Below are 24,439 nucleotides of genomic sequence, written 5' to 3'. Positions count from 1 at the left end.
CTGAGCATTAAATTGCTGCATTTTTTCCCCCACACTAAAGCTTTTATGATGCCTCGAAACAGCCAACTCTGATGTGAAAGCTGCAGAACATCCCTTACGTTTTATGTTTCCATCAAAAATCATAAAAATATAAAGCACTGAAAGATGACGCAGTCCAGTTGTCGTTTAAAGCACTAGTACACAAAGATGACAGCTTCGTTATTTAACATGGAAAAGGGTGTCAGTGACATGCTCAGAGGCAGTAAGCTGAAAAAAAGAAAAAGGAAAAAGGCTGCAGCGTCATCCTGTGAACTTTCAAGGTCTTTGGGATGCAGAGTGAGAGCGTTTCCTTGTGCAACAACTCCCCCTCTCTTTGCACCGGGGTTCAGCGCTTCATTCTGTGCACGGGAGCGGTGACAAAAACAAAAAAAGCGACCAGTTTGATTTTTTATTGTAAAATTGGAAAAAAAGAGGAGAGAACAAGAGAAAAGTCCCAAGAACCATTTCTTTTTTTTGACACGTTTCTTTAGCTTACCATAACCATAAAATAAGGTAAAATAAATAAAGAATTTCATAAATAAATAAATAAATTAAATGCATAAATAAATAAACATCAAGTTACATTAGGTAATTAATTATAAAATTATTAAATCATCAGTCATTAATATGAAGTAATCTATGCAGCAAGTTTTAAGAAATTTCAACAGGGGAAAAAAATTTGGTTTCTCAGGCTAATACAGAATACATTTTTTTAAATTATTAATGTCATTAATATTTTTTTTTTATAAAAAACATACTGCTTTCCCTGTCAGTTAATCCATGCTGTACTGATGCGGCCACAAAAACAGGTGGCGCTCTCTTTAAAAAAAACAAGAAGAAAAAGGAAAAAGGAAAAACAGCTCTACCTGTAAACTGCATTTTTTTCCCCACCCCTTTCAGGTTTCAAGAATAGTTCTGAGATTCCTCTTTTTGCGCCCTGTATTTCAATAAAGTCTCCTCGGAGACTCCGTTATACTGCCGTTTGGATGTTTTTGTACGCTTTTTGTGCTGAGAAACCAGAAAGTTCGCATCTTTATAAAGCGAAACCCAGCCCCACCCGCCTCCCCTGCCCTCCCCATCCCACTTCAAACCCCTAAAACCTATACAAAGAAAGGTCCTGTGCTGATTTTTCATAATATACAAGATTTCATATTTATAATAAGCTACTATCCTTAGCATTCAAACAATAGGTAAAGAATCATATTGTTAATACGAGCAATACCAGATTCATAACCTTTAACCCTCCTGGCTCCCCTCCTCATTGAGCATGCTCAGAGACTAAAAGGGCACCATGGTAGCATGATAAATATTAAAAGGAAAAAAAAAAAGATAATTATGGATGCAAGAGTGAAAACTTCAGCTCAGTAACATGCAACTTAATTATAAGAATACAAAAAGTGTTTGTGCCAGTTCCCAGTTTTTTCCAGCCACTCACAGATGTTTAACAGCCTCTCCTTTTCCCTGAAGCTTCTTTTTTTTTTACTGTTTTAATTGCATTTGGTCAAAAAGTATCCTTTTTTTTATTTGTTTCTCGGTTTGTGTTTTTTGACTGGGTGCAGAAATGAAGTTACATATTTTAAACATTTCAGCTACAGCTGTTGCCTTTAATTTGCTTCACTCAAGCTGTTATGATGGCAAAAAAATGTAATTTGATTTTAATAATTAAAGGGGGGGGGGATGCTCCTAAAGTCCCATGAGAAAAGATATTTTGACAGGGTTTATAAGGCCCTGTATGGCCTGGAGGAAGGAGGGCATATATCACAGCTTCCTAAAGCTGCTTCGCCCTGACAGCAGCACGGAAACTCACATTTACTCGCCGAGGGAAAGAAGCTGTCTCCTGGCAAATATATAAGAAATCTAACCTTTTCACTGGAAATCTATACTGTATATCATTACAGCTAGAGCTGACACTTTTTCCTGCAATGTTTCACAAAATCAACTATTTCATTCTCGCTAAAGAATTCCTGAAAGTTAGCATATTTCTAAGACTATAGGTTTTTTAAGAAAATCTGGCACATGTTTTAAAGTCTGATGAGGAACTGCAGTGGATATGATTGCATAATTTGGCAATTCGTGATGAGAAAAGGCATGTCTAAAAAAAAAACAAAAAAAAAAACGTCTTCTTACAGCATTTAAATGCTGCTTCAGCAGAGCAACGTATCATGGATAACACCGAGACCCGGAGCCGACAGAGATTTCTGCTCCCTCTTTCTAACACTGATCCAGTGAGCCGGTAATCACACAAGCAGAAAGAGCAACAGAGCCAAAGTAAAAATCAAAATGCATGGGTACAGTCATTAGGATCGAAGAAGAGCCGTTCTACAGGAAACATGTTGTACCAAAGCACAGAGGCATCGTGCTTTTTTTAAAAAAAAAAACAAAACCTCTCTGCTTCAGTGCGTGGGACAGGCGTCTGAAGCGTCGAAGTGTCTAAAATTTAGGAGAGAACGTCGAAGTCTTGATGAATCCTGAGAGGCAAGAGGCTTCAGAGAGCAAACAAATTCAAAAGATGGCATTTTAAATTAGAAATATACACCAGATTAAAACCTAGCTACAGGAAGTTGGGGGAGAAAATAAAAACAAAAAAACTACAACAAAAAAAAACAACAAAAAAAAAAAAACAAAACAGGCAAATCTGTAAAAACAAGCAAGTCATGAGCAAGATTTCATCTCGGATGTTTGGAACGTGTGTCTCAGAGCAGAAACCATCCCACACTGGTTCGGTTAATTAATCACATACAGTATAGCATGATGTGCCTTCAACCACACTGCACAGGAGCCATGTGTGACCAGCGCTAGTGGTGCGCTGTCCCGTCCAAGCAGCAGCCACACTCACAGGCCTGCTGCTGTCTAATTGATGGATCATTTTGCTCCTAATTTGACCTCCTAGGGTTTGTAATGCCAGGCTGCCTATCAGTGTGTACAAGCTCTTAGTGTGCTATTATACCCTTCAAAAAAATTATTAAAAAATACAGCTGCTCTTCACTGAAGAACTTGGACAATCTACTCTAAACTCTATATACAGACCTTGTTGCAGCGTCAGACATTTTAAGTGCCTTTAAAGAGGACACGGTGCCACTGTCAGATTCAGGAAGTAAAACGGGAGAGGAAAAGACTCCTGTCAAACCGGCGAGAGAATGATCAACTCTGTCGCTCAATCAGTTCGTTCAAAACGCCAATGTGTAATTGATTGTGCATCTCTTGCCCTGCGGTGCTGCTTTCCATCTGATCAATACTGTCATTATCGCAATTATGTTTAGCTTTGGGGCCCCTCCTGAACTCTGAGAGTTATGCTGGCACTTGGAGGTGAAAAATAACAACAAAAAAAAAAGGGAGTGGGGGTTTTGGCAGTGGGGAAGGGGCACAACTGGGCAGGAAATATCGGAGAGTTCTAGCTTGTTTGTATATTTTACAAAGCAGATCCAGTTGTTTCTCTGCTGTGTTTCCAGATCACTCAGGTTGCTCTTTAACCGCAATGCTTTATGGTCAGATTATCTGCAGACAGAGGCTTTCAAGCAGTGGTGTCCAGTCCTAATCCTGGAGGGCCACTATCCTGCATAGTTGAATTGTTTCCCTGCTCTTCAGCAAGATCAACTCAGTAATTTAAATCAGGTTTGTCAAAACAGAGAAATGACTAAAACATGCAGGACAGTGGCCCTCCAGAACCAGGATTGGACACCCCTGCTTCAAAGCAGTGGAAAAGATGTTTTGATTTAAAGTTCTGCGGAAAGGTTATGAAAAGAACAACTTACGCCTGTGTAGACGCTTCTGTGAGCGGCCTCGGTTTGGAGAAACTGGGTTTGACCAGACTGAACAGCTAGCCTGAGCCGGGGCAAAGCCAAATCTTTACAACTCCCAGTAATTTCACATTATGTAAATATTTTTAGAAGATTTGTGGTTGTTTGCAGGCAAAAGTGTCACAGCTGTCTGTGACAGTCATATTTCTTCTAGAATAACCACTTAATACAAAATTAACAAAGTTGTAAAGGTTTGACACTGGTGTTGTTTTAGGACAGCAGTAATCCAGTTTGGTCTTCTTGACCACCCTCAACCTTGCAGCTAGCACGTCAAACCAGTCAGTTTGAAACTCTTTTTCTCCAAACTGGTTCAAGAAGTTGTCTACCTGTAATGTAATAATTGTTTGTAACCTTTCAGCAGAGCCCCACTTCAAAAAGATCTGAACCATCTCTTTAACACTAACGTGCAACGATTTCCATTGATGATCAGTTCTGGAGCAGCAGCATGCTGAGAGGAACAGAGGGCACCATTTGGTTTGTATTTCTTTGATTTTTCTTCTGTTTCTTTTTTTTTTAATGCTTTTGCATCTCTGTTGGCACTGCAGGACTCTTTTCTTCTCCCTGCGATGCAATAACACAGACAGATCACACTTCCGAGATGAAATGCTGGGATGAAGTGGCAAAAAAATTACATATCTGAACATGCCCAAAACTAACCCATATGTTCTACGCTGCTAAAACAGTACAGCTTTACTTTTTATACATTTTCTGTTTCGTTTTAATATTCTCAAACCCAGTAGCTATAAAGGTAAAAGGAAAACAAGTCAAAATAAAAAAAAAACCTTGCTGTTTTATTTTTTTTCAACCTGAAGCTAGTATTTCTTCTTAAGTTTAACTTGTAATATTATTAGTAGTAGTTTGTAGTATTAGTATCATTAATACTATATATATTACTGTTCAGAAGAATAAAAATGTTTGGTCCTTTGGTCCCTTAGGGGTGAAAGAATTGCAGTTCTACAGTTGCTAATGGAAACCTCAGTGACCTCCAAGAGTCATAGTTCTGCGCTTGCTGAGAGACGGTGAGAGAATAAGAGAAAGAGGGAAAGAGAAAGAAAGTCTGTCAGTGGATGTATAGAATAGCTTCTTTGCTCCACTGTTTGTTTTTTTTTTATCTTCAAGTTTTAACCCTCATTTGTCCAGTAAAAGCCACAAGCGCCTCTTTCCTTAAATATATATGTGTGTATATAATATGTATATAGAAATCTATTTGCTGTTGCTGCTTTTTTTTTTGTTTGTTAGTTTGTTGCTTACTTAACAATTCAAGTCTTAACAAGTAGAAGTTCTGTTGTTCAGTCTCATCCCATCTCTTTCCGTGTCTCCCCCCCCCTCCTCCTCCTCCTCCTCCTCTTCCTCCTCGTCGCCGTTCCTGTAGTTTGTCGCTGTTGTGTCCCCCTCCCCCCGCCGAAGCGCCTCCTCTGCCTCCTCTAACCTACGTCTTCGTGTGTAAATGTTGATATGTCTCCAAAAAATTCCTTGCGTGTTGATTTGTAATTTTTTTTAAACATATTTTGCTCTCAAAGAAAAAAGAAAAAAAAAAAAAAAGAAAAGTTGAACTCCTTCGAGATATCTTTACGTGTCCTCTAAAACCTGTAAAACAGAAGGAAGGGGGGAGGGGGGAGGGCAATTTCAAATTTCACTGCTCATTAAACTGTCAATCCAACAATCTACTTCTTTAAACTTTAGATTTTTCAGTATGGCTCCATTATATCAGTGTAATGGTCTGGAGAGTGCTAACCTCCATTGGCAGACCAATCAGTCTTTGTCAATCACAACGACAACAGATTTTCCCACAATTAGAAGCATGCCCAATTTGCTGCAATACAAAATCAACTCCATGCAATTTCTACAATACTGCAGATACATCGTTGTTGCACAACCCTTCTGATTTTGGCCTTAATGTGTTCAGGAGCAAAGAAAATCTTAAGCGCGCCTTTTCAAAACACATGTCACTGTGAGTAGCTCCGCTAGTTATTCTGATCTCCAAAAGGCCTAAAGTTGAGAAGTTGAGACGACACATTTCTTTAATGTTCAAAGAAAAACTACCTCGTCTTTTCTTACAGTTTAAAAAGAAAGAATAAAAAAGAAAAAAGAAAAGGAAATTAATTTGACGCTGCAATTTAATCAGCCTGCCTTGTCTGCATTTAGATACATTCCCCTCTGGCGAGCATCGCAGCTTTTAAAGACCTTTTTGTAGCCAGCTTTGTTTCCACTCATTTTTCCTGCAGAGGTCTCCCAGAGATTATTATTCTTTTTTTTTAATCTGTCTGCATATGAACAGATAAAAATCAGGTTGGAGGGTGTGAGAGCTTGCCCTCTTGCAGTCCAATAAAGTTTTCTTACTTGAGTCACACAAGATGTGATATTTAATTTGAGAATTTGCTGCTCCCAGAATCAGTCAAACGTTTTCCATGCCACTGCCTGTCACGTGAGCTCAAAGCATGACTGATCCATAGTTGTGCTTAAGAGTCAGAGACCTGAGCTCAGTGCATCCAATCTTCAGTCCGGGGGACTCGTTTCCAAAATGCGTCAGGCTCCTTTAGAGGTTCGGTTTTAAATTGTCTCTGATTCTTCTTTGCAAGACGAGGTTTTCAACGTACAGTTCTCCAAGAAAGATTTTTTTTTCTTCTTTTTTTCCTTTGGGCCGTTCCAGACCTCTGCCATTCCTTCTAAGTGCCATTTTTTATTTACACTACAAACTGAGAAAATGAATACCTGAAAAGACGGCTTTCTTCTTATAGCCTTCTCCTGCTTTGTGAGCATCCATTATTTACATGTTCAGAGAGCTACAGGCAGCTGCTTAGAGGAGCCTATGGCTGCTGATTGTTGGGACGAGGTCTGAAGGGTCAGAGAATTTATAAGCCTTTGAATTTTGCTCCACTTGGTTTCAAACTATAACTCGGCAGGATTGAAGTATGACACACTGACAGTATTTCAGAGTGCCAAAACATATACATGTTGCACCTTCCTTTTCTAAAACTTTGCAAAACTATTAAAAAAAATTAAAAAATGCTTTTATTTAAAACAAATTTTTAATCTCTGACTTTAGGCTTTCTGGAGATCAGTTCATCTTCCAAACATATATAGTAAGTAATCTTAATTTTTACGTTTTGACTGACTTATTAGGTTATGAGAAGTGTTTCAATTTTACCATAATCATGCAACATGATTTAAAATGTCAAACATTGAAATATTACAGAAACACTGATTCTGAGCCAGCACCTTGGCACTTTCCAGGCCTCACCTGTGCTGCTGCAGTGAATACTGAAGGTAGGCTGTGTCAGTAAGGGCGGCTGGCGTCCTTCGGTCTCTTTAGTTGGACTTTCAACCTCTTCATCCCAATCTGAAAGCCGTTCATGGCCTGAATAGCTGCCTGTGCACTAGCAGGGTTGTCGAAGCTTACAAAACCTGTGAGTAAAAAAAAAAGACAAGTTCATGAAACCAAAACGAGTACACAAAGATTAAGCACTGTGTCATGATGCTTGTGCCCTGACAACTTTTGGCAAAGGCTACATGCCATTAGGGTACAGAGCACTTTCAGTCTGCAGTGCAATATCTGCCGTTTCTTTAATGGTGGGACATTTGTGCAACATATTGAGGGCAGTTACATCACTCTCTACATTATTATTATTTTAATATAATTTTTCTCTGGAAGAGATGCAATATTAAGCTGCTTTTGTGGTCCTCGTCCTGAATTTTTTCAGTAAAAACAAATGGAACAGCTTATTTTAGAGGGTCCAGTTAAATAATGTAACAGGGCAGCAAATCGCTTATTCTCTTTAAGTTTATGTAGTTATAATCAAGAACTTTGGGGATGAGCATCTTTGACTGCTGCATTTACCAAACCTAATTGAAGACAGAAAATTGATCATAACACTAAAATAGGTTTTGGTACATCTCATCGCACAAATAAAAAAGTTTGAGCAAAACAAAATGCAAACCTCAGGAAACAAGTTTGCTGCAGAGGCAAATCCATCGGTGCATTTCCCCAAGATAATCCCCCTCTTCAAGCCTACGCCGAACATCCTGTTTTCATCATGTATAAAAAGTAAGCCTTGAGATTTCAGTGAGCAGAAACTGCAGCGGAGTGTGTCTCCGCTTGATGTTCTCCCCTGTGTCTGTGGAGCCATTAGGTACAGTTAATGACCCATGAAAAACAACAGGGGCCCCTCCACATCCACGGCCACCTGGGAGACAGTGTGCCTGGCCTTCCTGAGTCTGGTTTGACCCGTTGGGGCTCAGTGACGAGGAGGAGGTCTGCATGAAGTGACGTATGAAAGTATAGAGATAGAAAAAGGAGGTGACCTGATAACCCACCATCAACTCAATATGTTTAGGTTGAAGGGGAAGAGAGTAGACACAAAAATGGACTAATGTTATACTTCCATCACAGATTACAGACACTTTTTTTCTGTTTTAGCACCTCCTTTGTCTCAGTTTATCCCCCTTTTTTTAGACTAAATAAACATCTGTGGATCCTCCTTCCTCAGGACAAACATTATGCTGCAAATGCACAGAGTACAATCAATACTGCAACCATGAATTAAAAAAAGTGCATGTTACTTGCACACACAGAGGGACTCAGCAGCGAGGCACTGATCCACAACTGTCCTGTTTCTCGGCCTCCCATCAACCATCACTGCCAGGCTTTCCTGCACCTGTGAGGTTCGCTTGTGGAGCTAACTGGGGGGCATGAAGTGTTGAGGCGTATGGATCAGCCTCAGCAGTAGAAAGTATTGACAGAAAAGAGAGTAACAGAACGGCGATGAGAATGCTGATGCAGCACCTCAGGGTTTCTGGGTCAAACATCTGCCAAGCAGAAACAAGGACACTCTGCCTGATCGACGACGCTGTACGGCTAGTTTGGCAACAATGGGCTCGGTGGGTGTTTTTCACTGCGCTCGTGCCAAAACACAGCAAGACGTCTAGATGCAAATTCAGGTCAGTTTATCTTGGGTAAGATCATTCAATCCTCTGCACCATCACATCTTCAAATAAATTTAATAAATTTGTCATTCAGGAAAAAATGTTTTCTTTTTTTTATTACATGCCTCCCAAAAAGATCTGAATATTCAGCAAAACTTTAGGCATTTACATTGTTTTATGAAGAAGTACACTGATGGGCATATATGCTGGATATATATCTAAAGCAAAACCGGTAAACAGTTCCTCCTTCCCTTCAGATTATTTCTTATCTATTTTTTTGTTTGTTTTTAAGAGCTATCTAAACACTTCTGCATACTTTGAGCTACTTTAATCATTCGTATATCAAAACATTCAGCTCATTCAGGAAATGGGTGTAAAGAGTTTTGGTAGTAGCTTCTATACTTTTCAAAACAAAGTTTTTTCATAAATATTATATATATATATATAATATTATGTTACATATGAAGAAATATATTAAGATCTCTTTAGTTCCCTTAAAAGCATTGTTATCTTTGAAATCTTTTAATTTCTGGATAGTTTTTTGCTTACTTTTAGCTTTTAGCTAGTGTTTGGCTAATTTTTGGCTTTTAGCTTGTGTTCTGTTTCTTTTAGCTTTAACAACTTACTTTCAGCTTTTTCCGCAAATTTCAGCGAAGTCATTCACCTCTTAGCATTTCCAGTGTGTATCTAGTTATTATTATATAACTGCACACTTTTGGCTGTTGTACTCCTTGTGTAGTTTGCAAAAATGAGTAACTCACCAAAACACTTGCTCTGGTTGGTTGCCCGGTCCATGAAGACCTTAGAAGAGATGACTGTACCAAAGGGCAAAAACATCTGCATGAGTTCATTGTCTCCAAACTCTTGTGGCAGGTGGTAGATGAACAAGTTACAGCCCTCAGGACCTGAATATATATATATGTATATATAAAAGAGGAAACACTTGTCAAAGTGTTATTGTATTTATTTTTTTGCAGTCTTACTAAAATATATAAGACTAAAACATCACTGTTCTTCGACACAAAAACATCTAACTAGCTAAGCAGAACAAATGCAAACGTTAATCTGCTCCGTTCTCTAAGATGTTGCCGATAAAATGCCGACCCAAAGGCCTTTGAAGTAACTTGTGATGACTTACAGATGAATATTACTCTCAGAACATCTGCCTCTCAAGGTGCCTTGCTATTGCTCCATGATTCATTTAAAAAGTATTGCTCTGTCAAACTTGTGTTGGTGCAAAGATCAGTCCTGGCATGTGCATGATGTGCTATTCTCAGTGTTCAACTGTTTCAGGCAATGTCTTTAGTAACACCATCATTCGTTCTGTCTGACACAGATTTTTTTTTCCCCTTCTTTTTGGCATGTAGCAGGTGTGAACGAAAACCACAACAATCCACTTCATTTTTTTCTTAAGAGGATGCCCCAGTTTTCTTGCGACTATCATTTCCACGAGGTCAGAGCTGTTGTCCACTTTAGCTGCAGCACCACATTTCTTACAGCTTTATCATAAAGGTTTGTTTATTTATTAAAAAGACTATAACGGAGCCTGTATGGGGTTTTACAGGGTATTTTAAAACATTTAAATTATGCTCCATGGGTTTAGTGTAACTTTATGGCCAATATAATGTACGAGTTAGCTCAGAATCGGTGTGAACTAAACCCTTCCACTCTGTTTACTCATTCTGCAGAACGGATGTGTGTACAGTCAGTGTAAAAAAAAATAAAAGCAATATTGGTCTCTCATGCTCATCTCTGCTTTTATATCCATTACAGCGGATATGGGATATGTGAAGTGTAAAAGTAATAATGTTCTCTCACCCTCACCTTCTCTCTGCTGCTGCTGCTGGATGACCTGGGGTGGTTGGGGCAGTGTTTGGCCAATGGGAGTCAGCGTGGTGGCTGGGTAGATGGCTGCAGAACGGGTGGAGGAATGAGGGAGAGAGGAGTGTAAAAACAAGGATCCTGCAGAGATTGGTGTCAAGGATGCTTAAGGTCGATCATACAGGCGTAACGCGAGGAATCAAAGGCTCTCTGATGTTGTGTTCTTAGGCGCTGCCCTACCCTATCTGAATACACGCGACAGTAAACACCCCGCGGTAATTATCTTGTAGCCCTTGTAGCATCTCTCACCTGTGTATTGTTGTACCCCGGTGAAGGCTTGCTGGAGGGTGTCAGCAGCGGTGGGGCTCTGGGTGGAGTAGGGCGGCAGGCCGTTGGTGTACACGGTCTCCACGGCAGGGTGTCCGTTGGGCTGATGAGGGATGCCGGTGAAGCCGTTGACAATGGGCGTGACGATGCTGGGGACAGCGGAGGTGGTGATGTTGGCTGGTGGAGAACTGAGGCCTGCTGGAAAGAAGGTTCACCGTTATTGCATCAGGAGCACGCCATCTGCGTGGACTTGTGTGACACACGCATACGCGCGCACAAAATGGTTTTAATGCACTAATCCACATGCAAGCACACACCAAGCGACACACATTCCACACACAACAAGATATACTGCATCCGCTCTCTAATGCAAGGACACGGGTGCGACGCGAGTCTGTCACATATCCTCCGTTTGTCGTGACACATCCTGCAGAATAGCTTGGAAGTCAACCTGTGAAAAATGAGCCTGTCTGTTGTGTTTGTGCGATACCCTGCTGGCTCCTATTGCTCAAGATGATGAAACCACTATGCAACTTCAGAGGGAAAAAAATGGGGAAAATAAGAAGAAGAAAAAAAAAAAAAAACGAGAGAGAAAATGATCTGGTCTAGATAGAAGCAGATTACAGAGGGAGATTTGCTTGAATGAGCAGGTGTAGCTTGTACTCAAAGAAGCCTCTTACTTTTATATATTATAAAACAACAACAAGGCAAAACAACAACAGTTGGCAGTTTGACAAATGGGTGGGTCATAACATATATGGTACACCCCTGACAGGCTGCTGCAGAGAGGTTCATGAGTGGAATCAAAATTGGATGCATCCCGTTCTCTGTCATTCAATGCATTTTAAAACATCCCCCGGTTAGGAAGTGCTTCCAATTATGCCGGGAATGTCGAAGTGCCCATTCGGAGCAGAATCTCACTTTGTGATGGCCTCTCTAAAGGATCTTCTCTGTGGCAAAGCCTCCGAGCTAGTTGAAGTACGGCTCCCCAGAGGACCACTTCTCAATCTGGAAAGCCTCACCCTGATTGGACAGGCAACCCAGGTTGTCACGGAAACCCGTCAGCATGTCATATCCCCACAATCTGGTACCTCTGTAAGGACCCTGCTGTGAATGGCAGTTCAGAGAGGCTAAACAATCACTTCCAATACAGACAAAACATATGCTGGGATGGAACTGTAAATAAGCTGTACAAAAACACACTCAAAGCTTGCATCAGTCTAAAGACTGTGTGGGGTTACTGTTCTTATTCTTTACACATGATTCCACTTATTCCTTCCTTTTCTCTGCTGCTTATCTTTCTTTTTCAGCATATAAGCCAAGAGGAGGCTGACAGTTGCTCAAACAACTGAGGTGACCAGGGGAATTGCCCCAGTCCAGCGAGAGCTGTTGTGTCTTTTGTGTCTTTTGCACAGGTTTTCTTCTTTTTCTTTTCTTTCTTTTTTTCTTTTTTTTTTTTAAGAAGACTCCCTGCGATTACTTGTTTCCTGCAAAGCTGTGATGAATTAGACTGCAGCTTCAGCCCATTCTCCTACCAGGACCCAAGAGACTGCCGCTCCTACTTTGAGGGCTCGAGGCAGCTAGTCTGCTCGGGCCACACGCACTCTACTGTACCGCCAGATAATGCATCCTCTCCATCATCAAGCAAATTCATTTTCAAAAGCTTCCAAAGCTTAGCAGTGCTGTGGGAGTTCACGTCTACGAATGGACAGCAGTTGAAGTCATAGTATCGGTAGTAGCTGCACAGTGTGGGCCTCTCGCATGTGCAACTACAGTTTCCAGGGTCAGCAGTTGAACCGGATTTTGGTAGTAAAGGAGAATAGTCCAGTTTCATCATCTTGTAGGAATAGTCACAGTATAGAATGAAGAAATTTTAACTAGGGAAAAGACTGTAATACATTCAAAGCCTAGTATTCAAAATGAGGCCTATCATCCTTGAACTTTTGAATACGCTTATATTATGATATTAATTGATTGAGGTATATCCATTTTGGTCAAAATTTGAAAGTAATATGTGGAATCTCATGTGATATTGCGAGATCCTACTACAGCTATTACAACAACAGACACACACACACACACATACAGACATGGGCAAAAACATTATCGTCCTTTTGCCATCAGTAGCAAGTGATAAATATGATAGGATACAATATTATACGACATGAAACAGTACAATACAACATTAAACAATACAGTACAATACAACACACTACCGTAAACTTTATTGTGCTCTTGCGGGTAATTTGTTTTGGACACTCTGCTGCCCCATTAACTGCCTTCACAATAAAACTCTATAAAACATTTGTATGTAATGTCTAAAATTAACCAAATGATAAAAGTCATTAATATACAATCCAGAAGCTGAGCAATTTGTTTATTGAGACATGAAATGAAAGACAATAACATCTTGACAGTAACCAATAAGACATTAAAACAATGATTACACTGGGATGTCATTTATGTGGCCTAGCCGACATCTTCCTCCTCACTGTCACTCACGTTTGACATCCAACATGAGCGGAGCTGGAAAACTTCTCTCCTCAGCTGAAACCAGGAATTATTTCCTACTGTCTCGAACTCGACAAAAATGAGACATTTTCATTTTATACCTCGGCGGACTTATAGCTCTGCCATGGTGGAAAATTGTATTCATAGCTTGTTTACAATCCACATGCAAAAAATGGGGCCTATATGCACGCAGCTGTCAGCTTGAGCATTGAGTATCGGCCTGTAATAATGACATGTTGCTCTACACTTGAGCATGGTCGAATACAAAACTATGGGACAGAAGATTATATATTCTATACAGCCAGAGCCTAACTATCAATCCTTTCCTCGTTATTACTGCTCAAAAGGGGCCTGCACTGCTTATCCAGTATGTATACGTCTGTGTCACATGCATTTATTTATGTTGTGAAGGCAAAATTACATTTATGTTATTGCAGGTTCTTCCGAGAAGTGGGAACCGTTGATTTGCCCTCCGCAATGATTGCCTCACAAAACAAGTCTTGGTATGTGACAGAAGTATTTATTATGCTAATTATGCATTCAAATCATCGAGGGATGCCATGCCTATACTGGAGAGTGCAGTCATTACCAGCACAAGGACTGTCTTTGCTGGAGCAAGTAATAAGCACTCAAAACAGATGCTTTCATCTAACTGATTTAAAATGTGACGCATTTACAGTCAAGGAGAAAATGTCTGTCTGGTGTGAATAATAAATCTGGGAATTGGAAGAGCAGCCTTTTCGAAGGCCGGTTGGCATATCGAGACTAACTGTGCGACTTTGAACACTGCCCTTTAGATAAGACATATATACATTTTTAAGGCAAATCAATTCGAAATCTTATCTATTAAAATGATAACAGCACATTTTATTGTCCCGTTTGAACAAAGATCAGTGAAGTGCACTCCATCTGATGTCTATAACTTTGGGAATTGCTGATTGTAGCATAGATGCCTAAATTACGTTTTTTGCTATTTATCATCCAGCTGAAAGCATTTTTGTTTATTTATTTGTTTGCTTCAAATGACAGTGGAAGCTATAGGTCTAGCCTCCTCTACATGAGCTACAGTTCCAGGGTCAGCAGATAAATATAAAACTTTACAGTCTGAGGTGAACTCAAAGCTGACAGATCTTGTCTGCTGCTTCATTTGGTTTTGAATTGATGCCTCACTGCAGGATTGGAATTCACAGTCTCAAGCCTTTTGGTTGTTAGTTATTTTTTCTCATCAACAACTGTAACTATAACAATGAAACTCTCAGCAAGTAATCACTGGATATACAGCTAAAGCTAAATAAATTCTGGAGTCACCCCAACTCAGGATGGCTATCACAGTTAATCAACATGAGCCAATACAAAAATGGCTATAATTCAATAAAGTTTCTACAAATATTCAGCTAAAACTTGGTCTGGTAGTAGCTGAAAGTCATCCTCAACATATGCTCTGATCACTACACGCTGAATGACATCTTTGCTTAAAACTTTGTCTGTTTGTAAATTATCTCATGAACTATTGAACAGATTTTAATGAAACTCCAAGCATTAACACATCTGTGTGGCAGCTATCTTGAATTAAAACTCTGCCATGAAAGGCAGTGGGTGATACGGATTCCTTCAGGGAATCCTAGGCCTTTAATATATCCTCAGCAATTGCTTGTTTTAGAAGTCGTCCTTAAACAACTGTGTCTTTATACCACACGGCCAGCAGCCATGGAGGACAGGTAGTATTAAGAAAGATCACCATGTCGAACAGCTCATTAGTTTTCTGGTGTTTGTCACCATGGAAGTGTTCTGCATCAGTGGTGTAACCATGTTTGAATCCAGCAGGGATGTTGCGGCACATCCAGCATGACTGTTAGTGGGCCATCCCTGGCTGTGCAGCGTCTGCGGTACATTTTGTGTTAAACTCACTTGTGCCTGTTAGTCTTCATTGTAGAACAGCACCGTGCAACAGAACATTAGAGTGACTTTGATTACACTCCTCTCTCATCCAAACAAAGCATCCTTGACACCGCGTGTTCCCCACCACATATACCCAGCGGGATACGCATCTCTCTTCATTTCTCTCTGCGTCTCCTCCCTTCGCCCTCTCCACCCCCCACCCATCTCCAGCTTTTCTCCTCTCTCTCTCTCTCCGTTCTTTTGTCTAACTTTTAATTCTTCTGCAGCGCTCAGGGAGCGGCACCTGGTGAACATTATTTTCAAAAAGCATCATCATGCATCATTGTAAGGATACATACTCTAATCAGCTGAGCCATCTGGCAAACGGCGCATGCACCATCAAGCCTAAATGCTCTGCATCTGTTGATCAAGTGGATGTGTCATTGTTCCCAGAGTAGCACCCTTAACCTCTGAGCCTCGTTGTAGTCCAACCTGCTGTCAGACACGATTTTTTTCCTGTTGCAGAGGTTAACCTGATCATTAGACTAAACGACTAAAATCGTACATTTATCCCAAAATGTCTTTTAATAAAGAATCATCAGAGCCTTACTCGAGACAGGCTTTAGTTTAGCTATTTGTAGACAAGAGCTCTCATGTTAAAGCATGATGGGCATTATTACCTTTCTGTCTTTTATACTTGTGTACACAGAGTAAATATCAAAGATAAAGTTATTTCAAACTCTGCCTTGATTGATGAGACAATTTAATGCATAAATTAGGCCTCTGTCAAAGCTCTCCAAAATAAGACTGGGATATTACGATGAATTATTCCGCTAAATCATGGCAGGCATCCTACAGTCTCTCAGTAGTGTCAGAATCTCTTGGCCTACTTATACAGACAGCTTTGCCAGAAATGTTATGTATTCCTTCAATGAACTCTAAATATGTCATAGTTGCAAGTGTGAAAAAGGGGAGAGGGGAACTAACTGTGCAAACCAAAACCAGCAAGTTGAGTCGAGCTGCCATTGCTGCAGTCGCTGCCAGCCACAGCCAAAAAAGTGAATCTGTATAAGAGAAATAATAGATTTAATATCTAAACTTTAAATAATCCTTTTTCCAAGTTTATTAAATATGTTATGACCCAAAACAAGAGGTAAAGACCCAGGATTCCTTGAAGAAATGCATATTAGCCAGATGAAAATTTAGCACAATATCTGTAAAATTAACTGAGTGATAATGATTGTTGTGTTTTCTAAGTTTGATTAGCAGCCATTTTGAATCACGATGACTCCAAAGATTAATCAGTTGTAGATATACATTCAATGATTACATTCTCAAAATTAAACTAAAAACTTTGGTAGTTTATTGAATATTTTGAGAATGGCACAGACAAACAAACACACACACACAAACAGAGACAAAGGCACAATAATCAGCCAACAGATGATTGTATAAAAGGCTAAAGCTCTCTTCTTATGAATCGTCTTTATCAGAGACATCATTATCTCTTGTCTAAGCCAAGTTTGGGGTTGATTCATCGTATGAAACCAAATCTTCCTTGTTCACAAGTAGTTAATTTAACTTTTACAGATAACAAAAGCAAAATCAGCTGAGTTTTGTTTGCAGAGAGCCACTCGTTTTGTTTTCAATCGACCACAGCTCGAGAGATGCACAACCTGCACAAACAATTCAAGCTGACTGGAGGACAAAACCGTTCGCACAAACTCACTCACTCACGGACACACACACACCAAGCTCCTTGCATTACAGTTACACTATCTTCAATCAGCCCCATTGTGTTGCAGAGTACAGGTACGCGTGCTGAACACAAAGGTCTGAATTGCAAGACTGTCATTGCTTTACCCGTCAAAATAAGAGCTTCTCAGCAAGACTGAGCTCTGCTTTTAATCACTGTCTCAGATTGATTGTGCCCGCCCAAAAGTGCACACTTTGCACTGAAAACATCAATGTGAATATTTGACAAATGGGTCTCCTCTCTAGATATATTGCTCGATGTTGAAGATGATATTGCGAGCGCCTACGGAATGCGCACTATCTCACTTTACGTTCGTGTTTTTGTTTGGCCTTCGGTGGAGACGCACAAGATTGAAATGACTCCTGTAGGCTCACCTGGATCACATGCTCTAGTTTTCTTGAAAATGTTATTTTAACCAAAGGCTGAAACTGTGTGAAGAAAAAGCAGTGCATCAAGTCTGAATAAGCCGGATTGCTGTGATGAGTTTAAAGAACATTTAAAACCTTTTCTTTTCTTTTTTTTTTTCTTTGTACCGGTGAAGTATGTCTCTCACATGAGGCTTAAAGTTTCCAAAGACATCACCTTAAAACTGGAACACTGCTGAGATGACAAAGTATGAGAGCAGAGCACAACAAAGACTTTCAGATACTGTATAATTTATTTAGGCTTGTGCTTTTGTTGAGGGAAAAATCTAGAAGTTTCTTCCTTCTAAAGGAATTGAAACACTGCTGAATAAGCAAATCATATGCAGTGGGTAGGTGTTTCAAAGTCCTTTCCTTCCTTCTGTAATGTATCTGCACGGGGGCTGTTTGTTATGGAAAACAAACCAAGTGCATGCAGACCATGCGCCAGCGCTTCAAAGCACAAGGTCAAAATACTACGGGGAAATTAATGCCTTATCTGTAAACTTAGTAATTGATATTCCTTACTCTTCTGCTGCTACAGTAACCTCACATCTTTTCAGCATTCACAAACAACATAAACATGCAAATCTCATCTTACTTTCTCCTTTCTCTCTGGAGGAATAAATTTGGATTACCAGTAAACAGGCACTCTTTCTTTTGGCCTTGCTGCAGCTCTATTTGTTTTTTTTGTTTGTTTTTTTACTTTGCTTACACATACACACACAGCCAGCAAAGACTTTACACGAGCAGAGCTTGCTGCGCGTTACAGAAACACTAAACACACAGAAGGAAAGGGAATGAAACTGAGTGCTCACCCAGGGCTTGATGAAACTCACCCGACACCGGGGTCATGGGGGTGGGCGGGAGGCTGTTGATGTTGAGCGCCCCCATCTGGTGGATCTGTGTGGCGGGGAAGGCCACGCTAGGCGTGAGATAACCTCCGTGGGTTGCTGCCATGATGGCTGCCTGCTGCTGCATGAGCTAAAGAAGATGGACACGGAGAGATGGGTGGAGGAGAGGGTGGTGGTTGGAAGGGATTTGGGAGAGAGAGCAGGAGGGCGATGGGACAGGGGGACGGGGAGGTGAGGGGAGGACAGATGGTGATGAAAAATAGAGTAAGTTGCAAAAGAGTCAGGAAAAGACGGAGGAAGGGGAGAAAGAGTGAAACGTAGCGAGGGCAGAGCGGAGGGAGGGATGGATGTTGAGGTTGATGGATGGATAGTGCATGGAAGTACAGAGAAAGTAGAGCGGAATAAAAGAAAGAGAAGAAAAAAGAAGCCTGTCAACCTATGTTTAGTGAATCTGCCTATCCTCCCAGCAGGAAGCCTGTCACCAGCTGCAGAAACAATTTAATAGCTGTCTGTTGGGCTCATACAAATCAAGGCATTGACATGTGCACATTATCTCTGTGTTCAGGGGACAAGCAAAGTTTGCAGAGTTACAATGCCTTTTCCTTAGAATTGTCAAACTTCACAATACTTTGTTTGGCTGCATAGAAATGCCACAATCGCCTCCCACTCTCATCTGATTTTCCTCTCGCTCGTCTTTAATTTTTCTCATCTATTTGTGATGATTACTGCTCACAGTTTGACATTCATCCAGAGCCTAAAATCTGCTTTGTTTTACAATTTAGTCGGACAGCATGCAGCATTTTGCATACAGAGTACATTTTGGGTTAAAACATTGCTGAACAGCTACAGTTTTTGCAGTTGCCAAATTGAGTTTTGCTAGCAACTCACATTCAGGACTGTGTTCGTAATACAGCATGTTTAGTCAGTACATGTCTATTTCCTCCCGCTGGACAATCCCGCAAAGAGATAAAATCGATCGCTTTTCTCTGCGTTTCTGCTTATGGAAGGAAGAGCTGAAACTATTTTCCATCAAATGCAGCCCATGGAGTGTTTATTCATATGCATAGGCCATGCTCACATGCACCGCTGCCTTGAACTGCACTCACACAGAAAGACACACACACGCACACAACCGCATGCATGAAGAGTGATCGAGACTATTCGAGCTTCCGCACTCTGCTCAAATTCTCCTGGTGCAAAACCACACTCAGAATGCCTTATTCGGAGAAAAAAAAAAATCCATCATTGTACAATGGCTTTTGCAACTTGTGAACCAGTGGGTTTATCTAGGGAATCAATAATCTTTCGCAGGCTGTGGAGCTGCCAATCAAGCATGCAAACCTGTGTGGTATAGGAATACAAACACGGCAGCACCAACCTCTTGCCCCCGTTTTTGCATCTGTTTAATACTGCACGGCTTGTATGTGTCAGGGGAGCTGCTGATGGCCGTGGCCCGGGACTGTCTCATACAGGCAGAAATCAAACTGCTCTGCCACTTGCATTGATGCTAGCGACGATAATGTGAAAACAGTGGAGGTAAAGAATGCCACTCTGCTTCTATTTGCATGTGGACCCAGCAATGGAAAAGCCAATTATTTTCCCTAAGTGCCCCTGTCAGGTAACCAGAACACGGCTGTCCTGCTGTAGAATGTCCCAACGCAGGCACTTCATCCGTTAGCCTCAAGCCTGAAGACTGCTATCTGTTAACGGCCTTTGCATAATTTTTTATCAACTTGACAAATGTGGATCTCCCATTTCCTTTCCAAATAAGATGAATTGAGCCTTTAAGCATGTATAGACGGAAAAAGGCAGAAGCAGAGCAACAGATGTAACAAAAGCTGAGGCAAGGAAACAAACAAAGAGGTCTGAAAGGTTCTGTGCTGTGACTACCACTCTGCTAGGATAATAGTAGGTTTAGACTGTTCAGACCTTTTGAAAGTAGGTTTGGTGGAAAGGTCTTGAATAACATATATCTCACCTGTTCTGGATAGCTCTTTGAACAAGCTCAAGTTGACCAAAAATAAATAAATTTGAATTTAATTCGGACAGGATTGACAAGCTGACAGCTAGTCTGAGTGTGGCCAAGGTGAAGCTGGATTGTTGCTGTCTTAAAATAACTCCATTTTCAAAACTTTTAAAGCAGTTTATGTAAACTACAACAATTTTGGCTCTGTTTAGATTAGTTGTTATCTCAAAAATCTCTTTTTTTTTATCCCCAACTGGTGTTGTTCAAATATCTATCTATGACAGGTAAGATAATAATTATTCATAACCTTTCCACGGAACCTGAATTTAAAAAAGATCTGAACAAATACTTAAAGGTTGGAGACTCCGGCCTGGTATAAACACTGCCACAAGGCTGAATGTTTTTGTCTTTCCTTGCTGCTTTCTTTGAGAATCACAGGACTTCGGGACAAATATAAGCTTGCATTTATTTTGTTGTCAGCCTTGTAACCTTTTTCTAACTACGGGCATGGATGGAGTGGGAGTAAATACTAGCAATTCAAGAACACCATCCTTTTTTTGCAATTCATGTCTCAGATAATGCAGTCCATAATGCCATCTGTCAGATTGTCATGGATAAAAACTTGCTTTAATTGATGCATTCTTCCAAATTAAAATCCAGCAAATTGGAAACTCAAGCATGTAATTAGGTTGGAATGCACTAGTTAATGCAATCTGACTTCAACGACAACAAAAAAAAATTTAAATAAATAAACCAAGAAGCAGGAAGCGGAGAGCTTATGTTGACAGAGAAAAACAAAGTCGCTCCGTTTTACTTTTCTTATGCTTATTTCTTCTCTTTCAGAAATCCAAAGGCTTTATATTCAAAAGCCATTCCCTTTCCTTTATTTATGCACTACCCAGCAGATAGCATATGTCTTTGGTGGAGAATGAGCAAAACTGAGTCTTCATCATCACAGACACAAGCTTTTCTTGCTGCCTTTTCTTCCCTCTTGGAAGAGCAAAGAGAAAGGCAGACTGAGACAAGAGGACAAAAGACAAGTGCGCGAGATGAAAAGGAGCAAAGAAAGTTGCCTGGGCTCCAGTAGCATTCATTTAGTGTCAGACATCTGCTTTTTTATTGCAACCTGATGGCATTACTCTCCCCTGGTGCTAGCAGGCAATCACCTCTTTATCACATGGCAATTATCTCTGTAGTGCTGCTCTGTGACTCGCTGACTCTTAGCGCTGTCACATGTGACCCCTTACAGCCAAACCAGCCAATGACGGAGGGATGAAATGGGGGGGCGGAAACAAAGAGGGGCAAAGAGGGAGAGACAGAGAGGGTGAAAGAGGTTGAAAAAATGAGAGAGAGGGGGAAACAATGGGTCAATGTGGTGAACTAAAGGACTGAGGACAAAGGCTCGAGGGCCGCGTTCATTTCCACCAAATCTGGCAGGCTTCGTTTTTTACGAGCAGATCTTCATGGTTTTTTTTTTTTGTTGTTGTTTGTTTTTTTCAGATGCACTTCGCAATGAGTGCGCACATGTGCAAGCAGGGTCTGTCTGAAGCAGGACCTCGCAAGTATAACAGCAAAATCAGGTCGCGCTCACACATGCTGGGGTGTGTGAGCGTGTGGGCAGCTTACAGCGCAGCCAAATGATGCCGTAATTTGTTGCCATCATTTCTCCTGCGTGCTGTGTGGCAAGCGGCTCAGTTTGAACGCGGATCCCTCCGACAGGGGGAGATGTTTCCTAATGTGAGTTTACAGACATCATCCTCCCTCTCATCCACCCACGCACTGTCACTGTTAGCACCAAGTTAAACCATCCTATCTCCTCTCGTTTATCTATCATACACTCATCTCTAATGTTTTTTTTTTTTTTACAGGAAGTGCACTGCTGGAGGTGCCTCGAAAATCTGAAGCTCCTCACTTTTTGTCCTCTGACACACTGTGTGTAGCTCTCCAAATCTAAGAGGCCAAGCAGAGTTAAAATGGTTCATCTTCAGAAGATGAGAGGAAGACAAGTGACTTGAACAAAATCTAACTGTGTACAAATATGATGTTTGTGTCTCAAAGGGAGAACACAAAAAGGTAATAAAAGCTGGTTTTATTACTCGCATTCAGCGATTCATGGGAGAGCTATTATCATCGAACAGCAACACCGGACTGGAACACGGGATCCCACTTCTCTTTCTATCCTCGGCTTTGTTTTATGAAATCTCTCTCTTTTTTTTTCTTCTTGCAAATAGGATGTCTCCTGTCAGTGCATGCCAGAGTCTGTGTTTGTCATAAAAAATGGCACATTTCTCATTTTTGGCATGTGTCGTCAGTGTTGTACCCCTCCAATTTGTGTTCCGAGTCCCCCCCCCTCCTGGTTTGACTAAAATCCAATTTACTGGCTGTCAGCTCAACTCTATAATCCTATCCACTGCTGTAGTGGAGAGGTAGCTCTTTGAATTTACCATTTACTGTATTCACTGGGTATAGCTATATATACCATCTCTCTTCGTGTCTGTGTCCCATACAGACCCACATCGTCTTTTCTTGGCCAGTGTATATGGAGAGTAGGCGAACATGTTGTGTGTCTTTGGAGATAAAGTCCTTTTTTTCTGTCACTGCAGTATTTTATTTTTTTTCATCTTGGGGGAATATGCGTAGTTTATCTTGCAGCGAAAGGAACGTTCATCGTATCACTTCAGCACACTCTAGGTGGCTACAGGGGAATCTAGACTGCACAGCATGCAGCCAGCACCAATGTAAACACAACCAATGCACAAGCTGAGCATCCAAGCTGAAGAAAAGGAACGTTTCCCTCTTATTCCACATGTTATATAAACAGAAAACCAGCGTTTGGATTCATTAAATATGTTCTGAGTGAGATATGATAACACAGACTTTACTGATAATCCATTGCCGGCTCTTGCGCAGTCATTACTTTATCAAAAGCGGGGGTGAGTTTATCTCCAAGGCTGCCTTGCCTCAAAGTTTCTGCAGCAACTTTCTGCGTTTTGATGAGTTCATTATATTCATAATCACAACACAAGGAGAGTTTCACCTTCGCTAACATCATTCTTGCTTCATAATTATTGTGTCGACAAACCACATACTTGCAATTTCTCTTTTAGATTTAATAGTAAGTGATTCTCTCTAATGCTGAAGTATCTGCCGTGCCCTTGTTTCTTTTACTCAGAACTTCATTTCCTACCGTCATTCTGCTCTTTGTCATATTATATGCTTATGTGAACGAGCAGAAGGAGGAGGAAGGGGGGGGGGGGAGAAAGAGCACTCTCGCTGTCTACTGTGCTTGAGTGTGTGTACACTCTTGTGTGCGTCTCCGTGAGCCGACACGGGTCTCTGCCACAGTAAATAAAAGTCATGGCCAACCAGAGTGGAGCACAATGGCCTCCCCGCAGACCGCCGCGGCCTCCACCACCCCTTAAACATTTGCATTTCTCCACATTTCCCGGGAAAGAGCTGCATTTCATGAATGGTAATGAAGGTGGGAGTTTTACTGGAGAGTGCACAAGAGATGGCCTCGCAATTACTCTGGGATGGTCAATTTGCACATTTCACAGTGGCTCCCATGGCTGTGATATGAAAATGAAGGAAATGGATAAGCCCCTAAGACCTGGCTAACATCAACAATTAATAATGGCATTTTCAAAAAAATAAGATAAAACCCTGCAAAAATGTACAACTTTTTAATGCAAAAGAATGCAGGAAAAGATGAATTTGTCCTTCTCCCTTTCTGAAAATGTATTCTCCGCAGATATATATTATGTGTATTTATGCAGCGTGTTGTGACAGAAGCCCAGGGTTTTATCTCAGTGCAGATGGAAAGCTTTTACTAAATTCATTTTAGTTGCCTTCAAGTAGGCAGGTATGTGCTAGGGTGTATGGGTGTGTATATGTGCTTTGCCTCAGCAGGGAAGAAGAAAGTTTGTGAGCAGATTAGTTGCCTGTGGAATATTCTGAGTCAACTGTGGCCCCTGAAGCATCTCACANGTGGGGTGGGGGGGACAGAGGGAGGGAGCGGTGTGATAGAGGGTAGAGAGGGCTGCATAGGCTGTCTGAACTCATCAAAGTGCTGAGGGTCTGCTGTATGCGTATGGTGCCATGCCCTGAGGGGGTGGGTGGGCTGATGCAGGGGTTGGAGGGTGAAAGCTAAATAAATGCGCATGTGGCTACATGCTGAAAGTACTGAA

The 24,439-nt window shown here is 41.0% G+C and overlaps 1 protein-coding gene across 11 annotated transcripts in view; it reads right to left on the bottom strand.

The window, feature by feature from the left end:
• celf5a (cugbp, Elav-like family member 5a) overlaps positions 1–24,439 on the bottom strand; it is a 190,106-nt gene that overhangs the window by 2,692 nt on the left and 162,975 nt on the right. For 2 of the 11 annotated variants that reach the window (XM_017407252.3, XM_017407255.3), the window contains exons 7-12: positions 18,251–18,416; positions 10,869–11,084; positions 10,557–10,649; positions 9,500–9,643; positions 7,057–7,220; positions 1,443–5,402 (exon numbers count right to left, since the gene is read on the bottom strand). In XM_017407252.3, the coding sequence (XP_017262741.1) occupies positions 7,093–7,220; positions 9,500–9,643; positions 10,557–10,649; positions 10,869–11,084; positions 18,251–18,416 (747 nt within the window). In that variant the 3' untranslated portion in view covers positions 1,443–5,402; positions 7,057–7,092. Of the gene's footprint in view, positions 1–1,442; positions 5,403–7,056; positions 7,221–9,499; positions 9,644–10,556; positions 10,650–10,868; positions 11,085–18,250; positions 18,417–24,439 lie in introns of those variants that run through there. The other 9 variants (XM_017407259.3, XM_017407260.3, XM_017407262.3 and 6 more) reach the window with 7 other exon arrangements.

This window comes from Kryptolebias marmoratus, linkage group LG24 (genome assembly GCF_001649575.2).
Source record: "Kryptolebias marmoratus isolate JLee-2015 linkage group LG24, ASM164957v2, whole genome shotgun sequence".
In the NCBI taxonomy this organism is placed as follows: Eukaryota; Metazoa; Chordata; class Actinopteri; order Cyprinodontiformes; family Rivulidae; genus Kryptolebias; species Kryptolebias marmoratus.
This window is presented reverse-complemented; position numbering and strand designations above follow the sequence as displayed.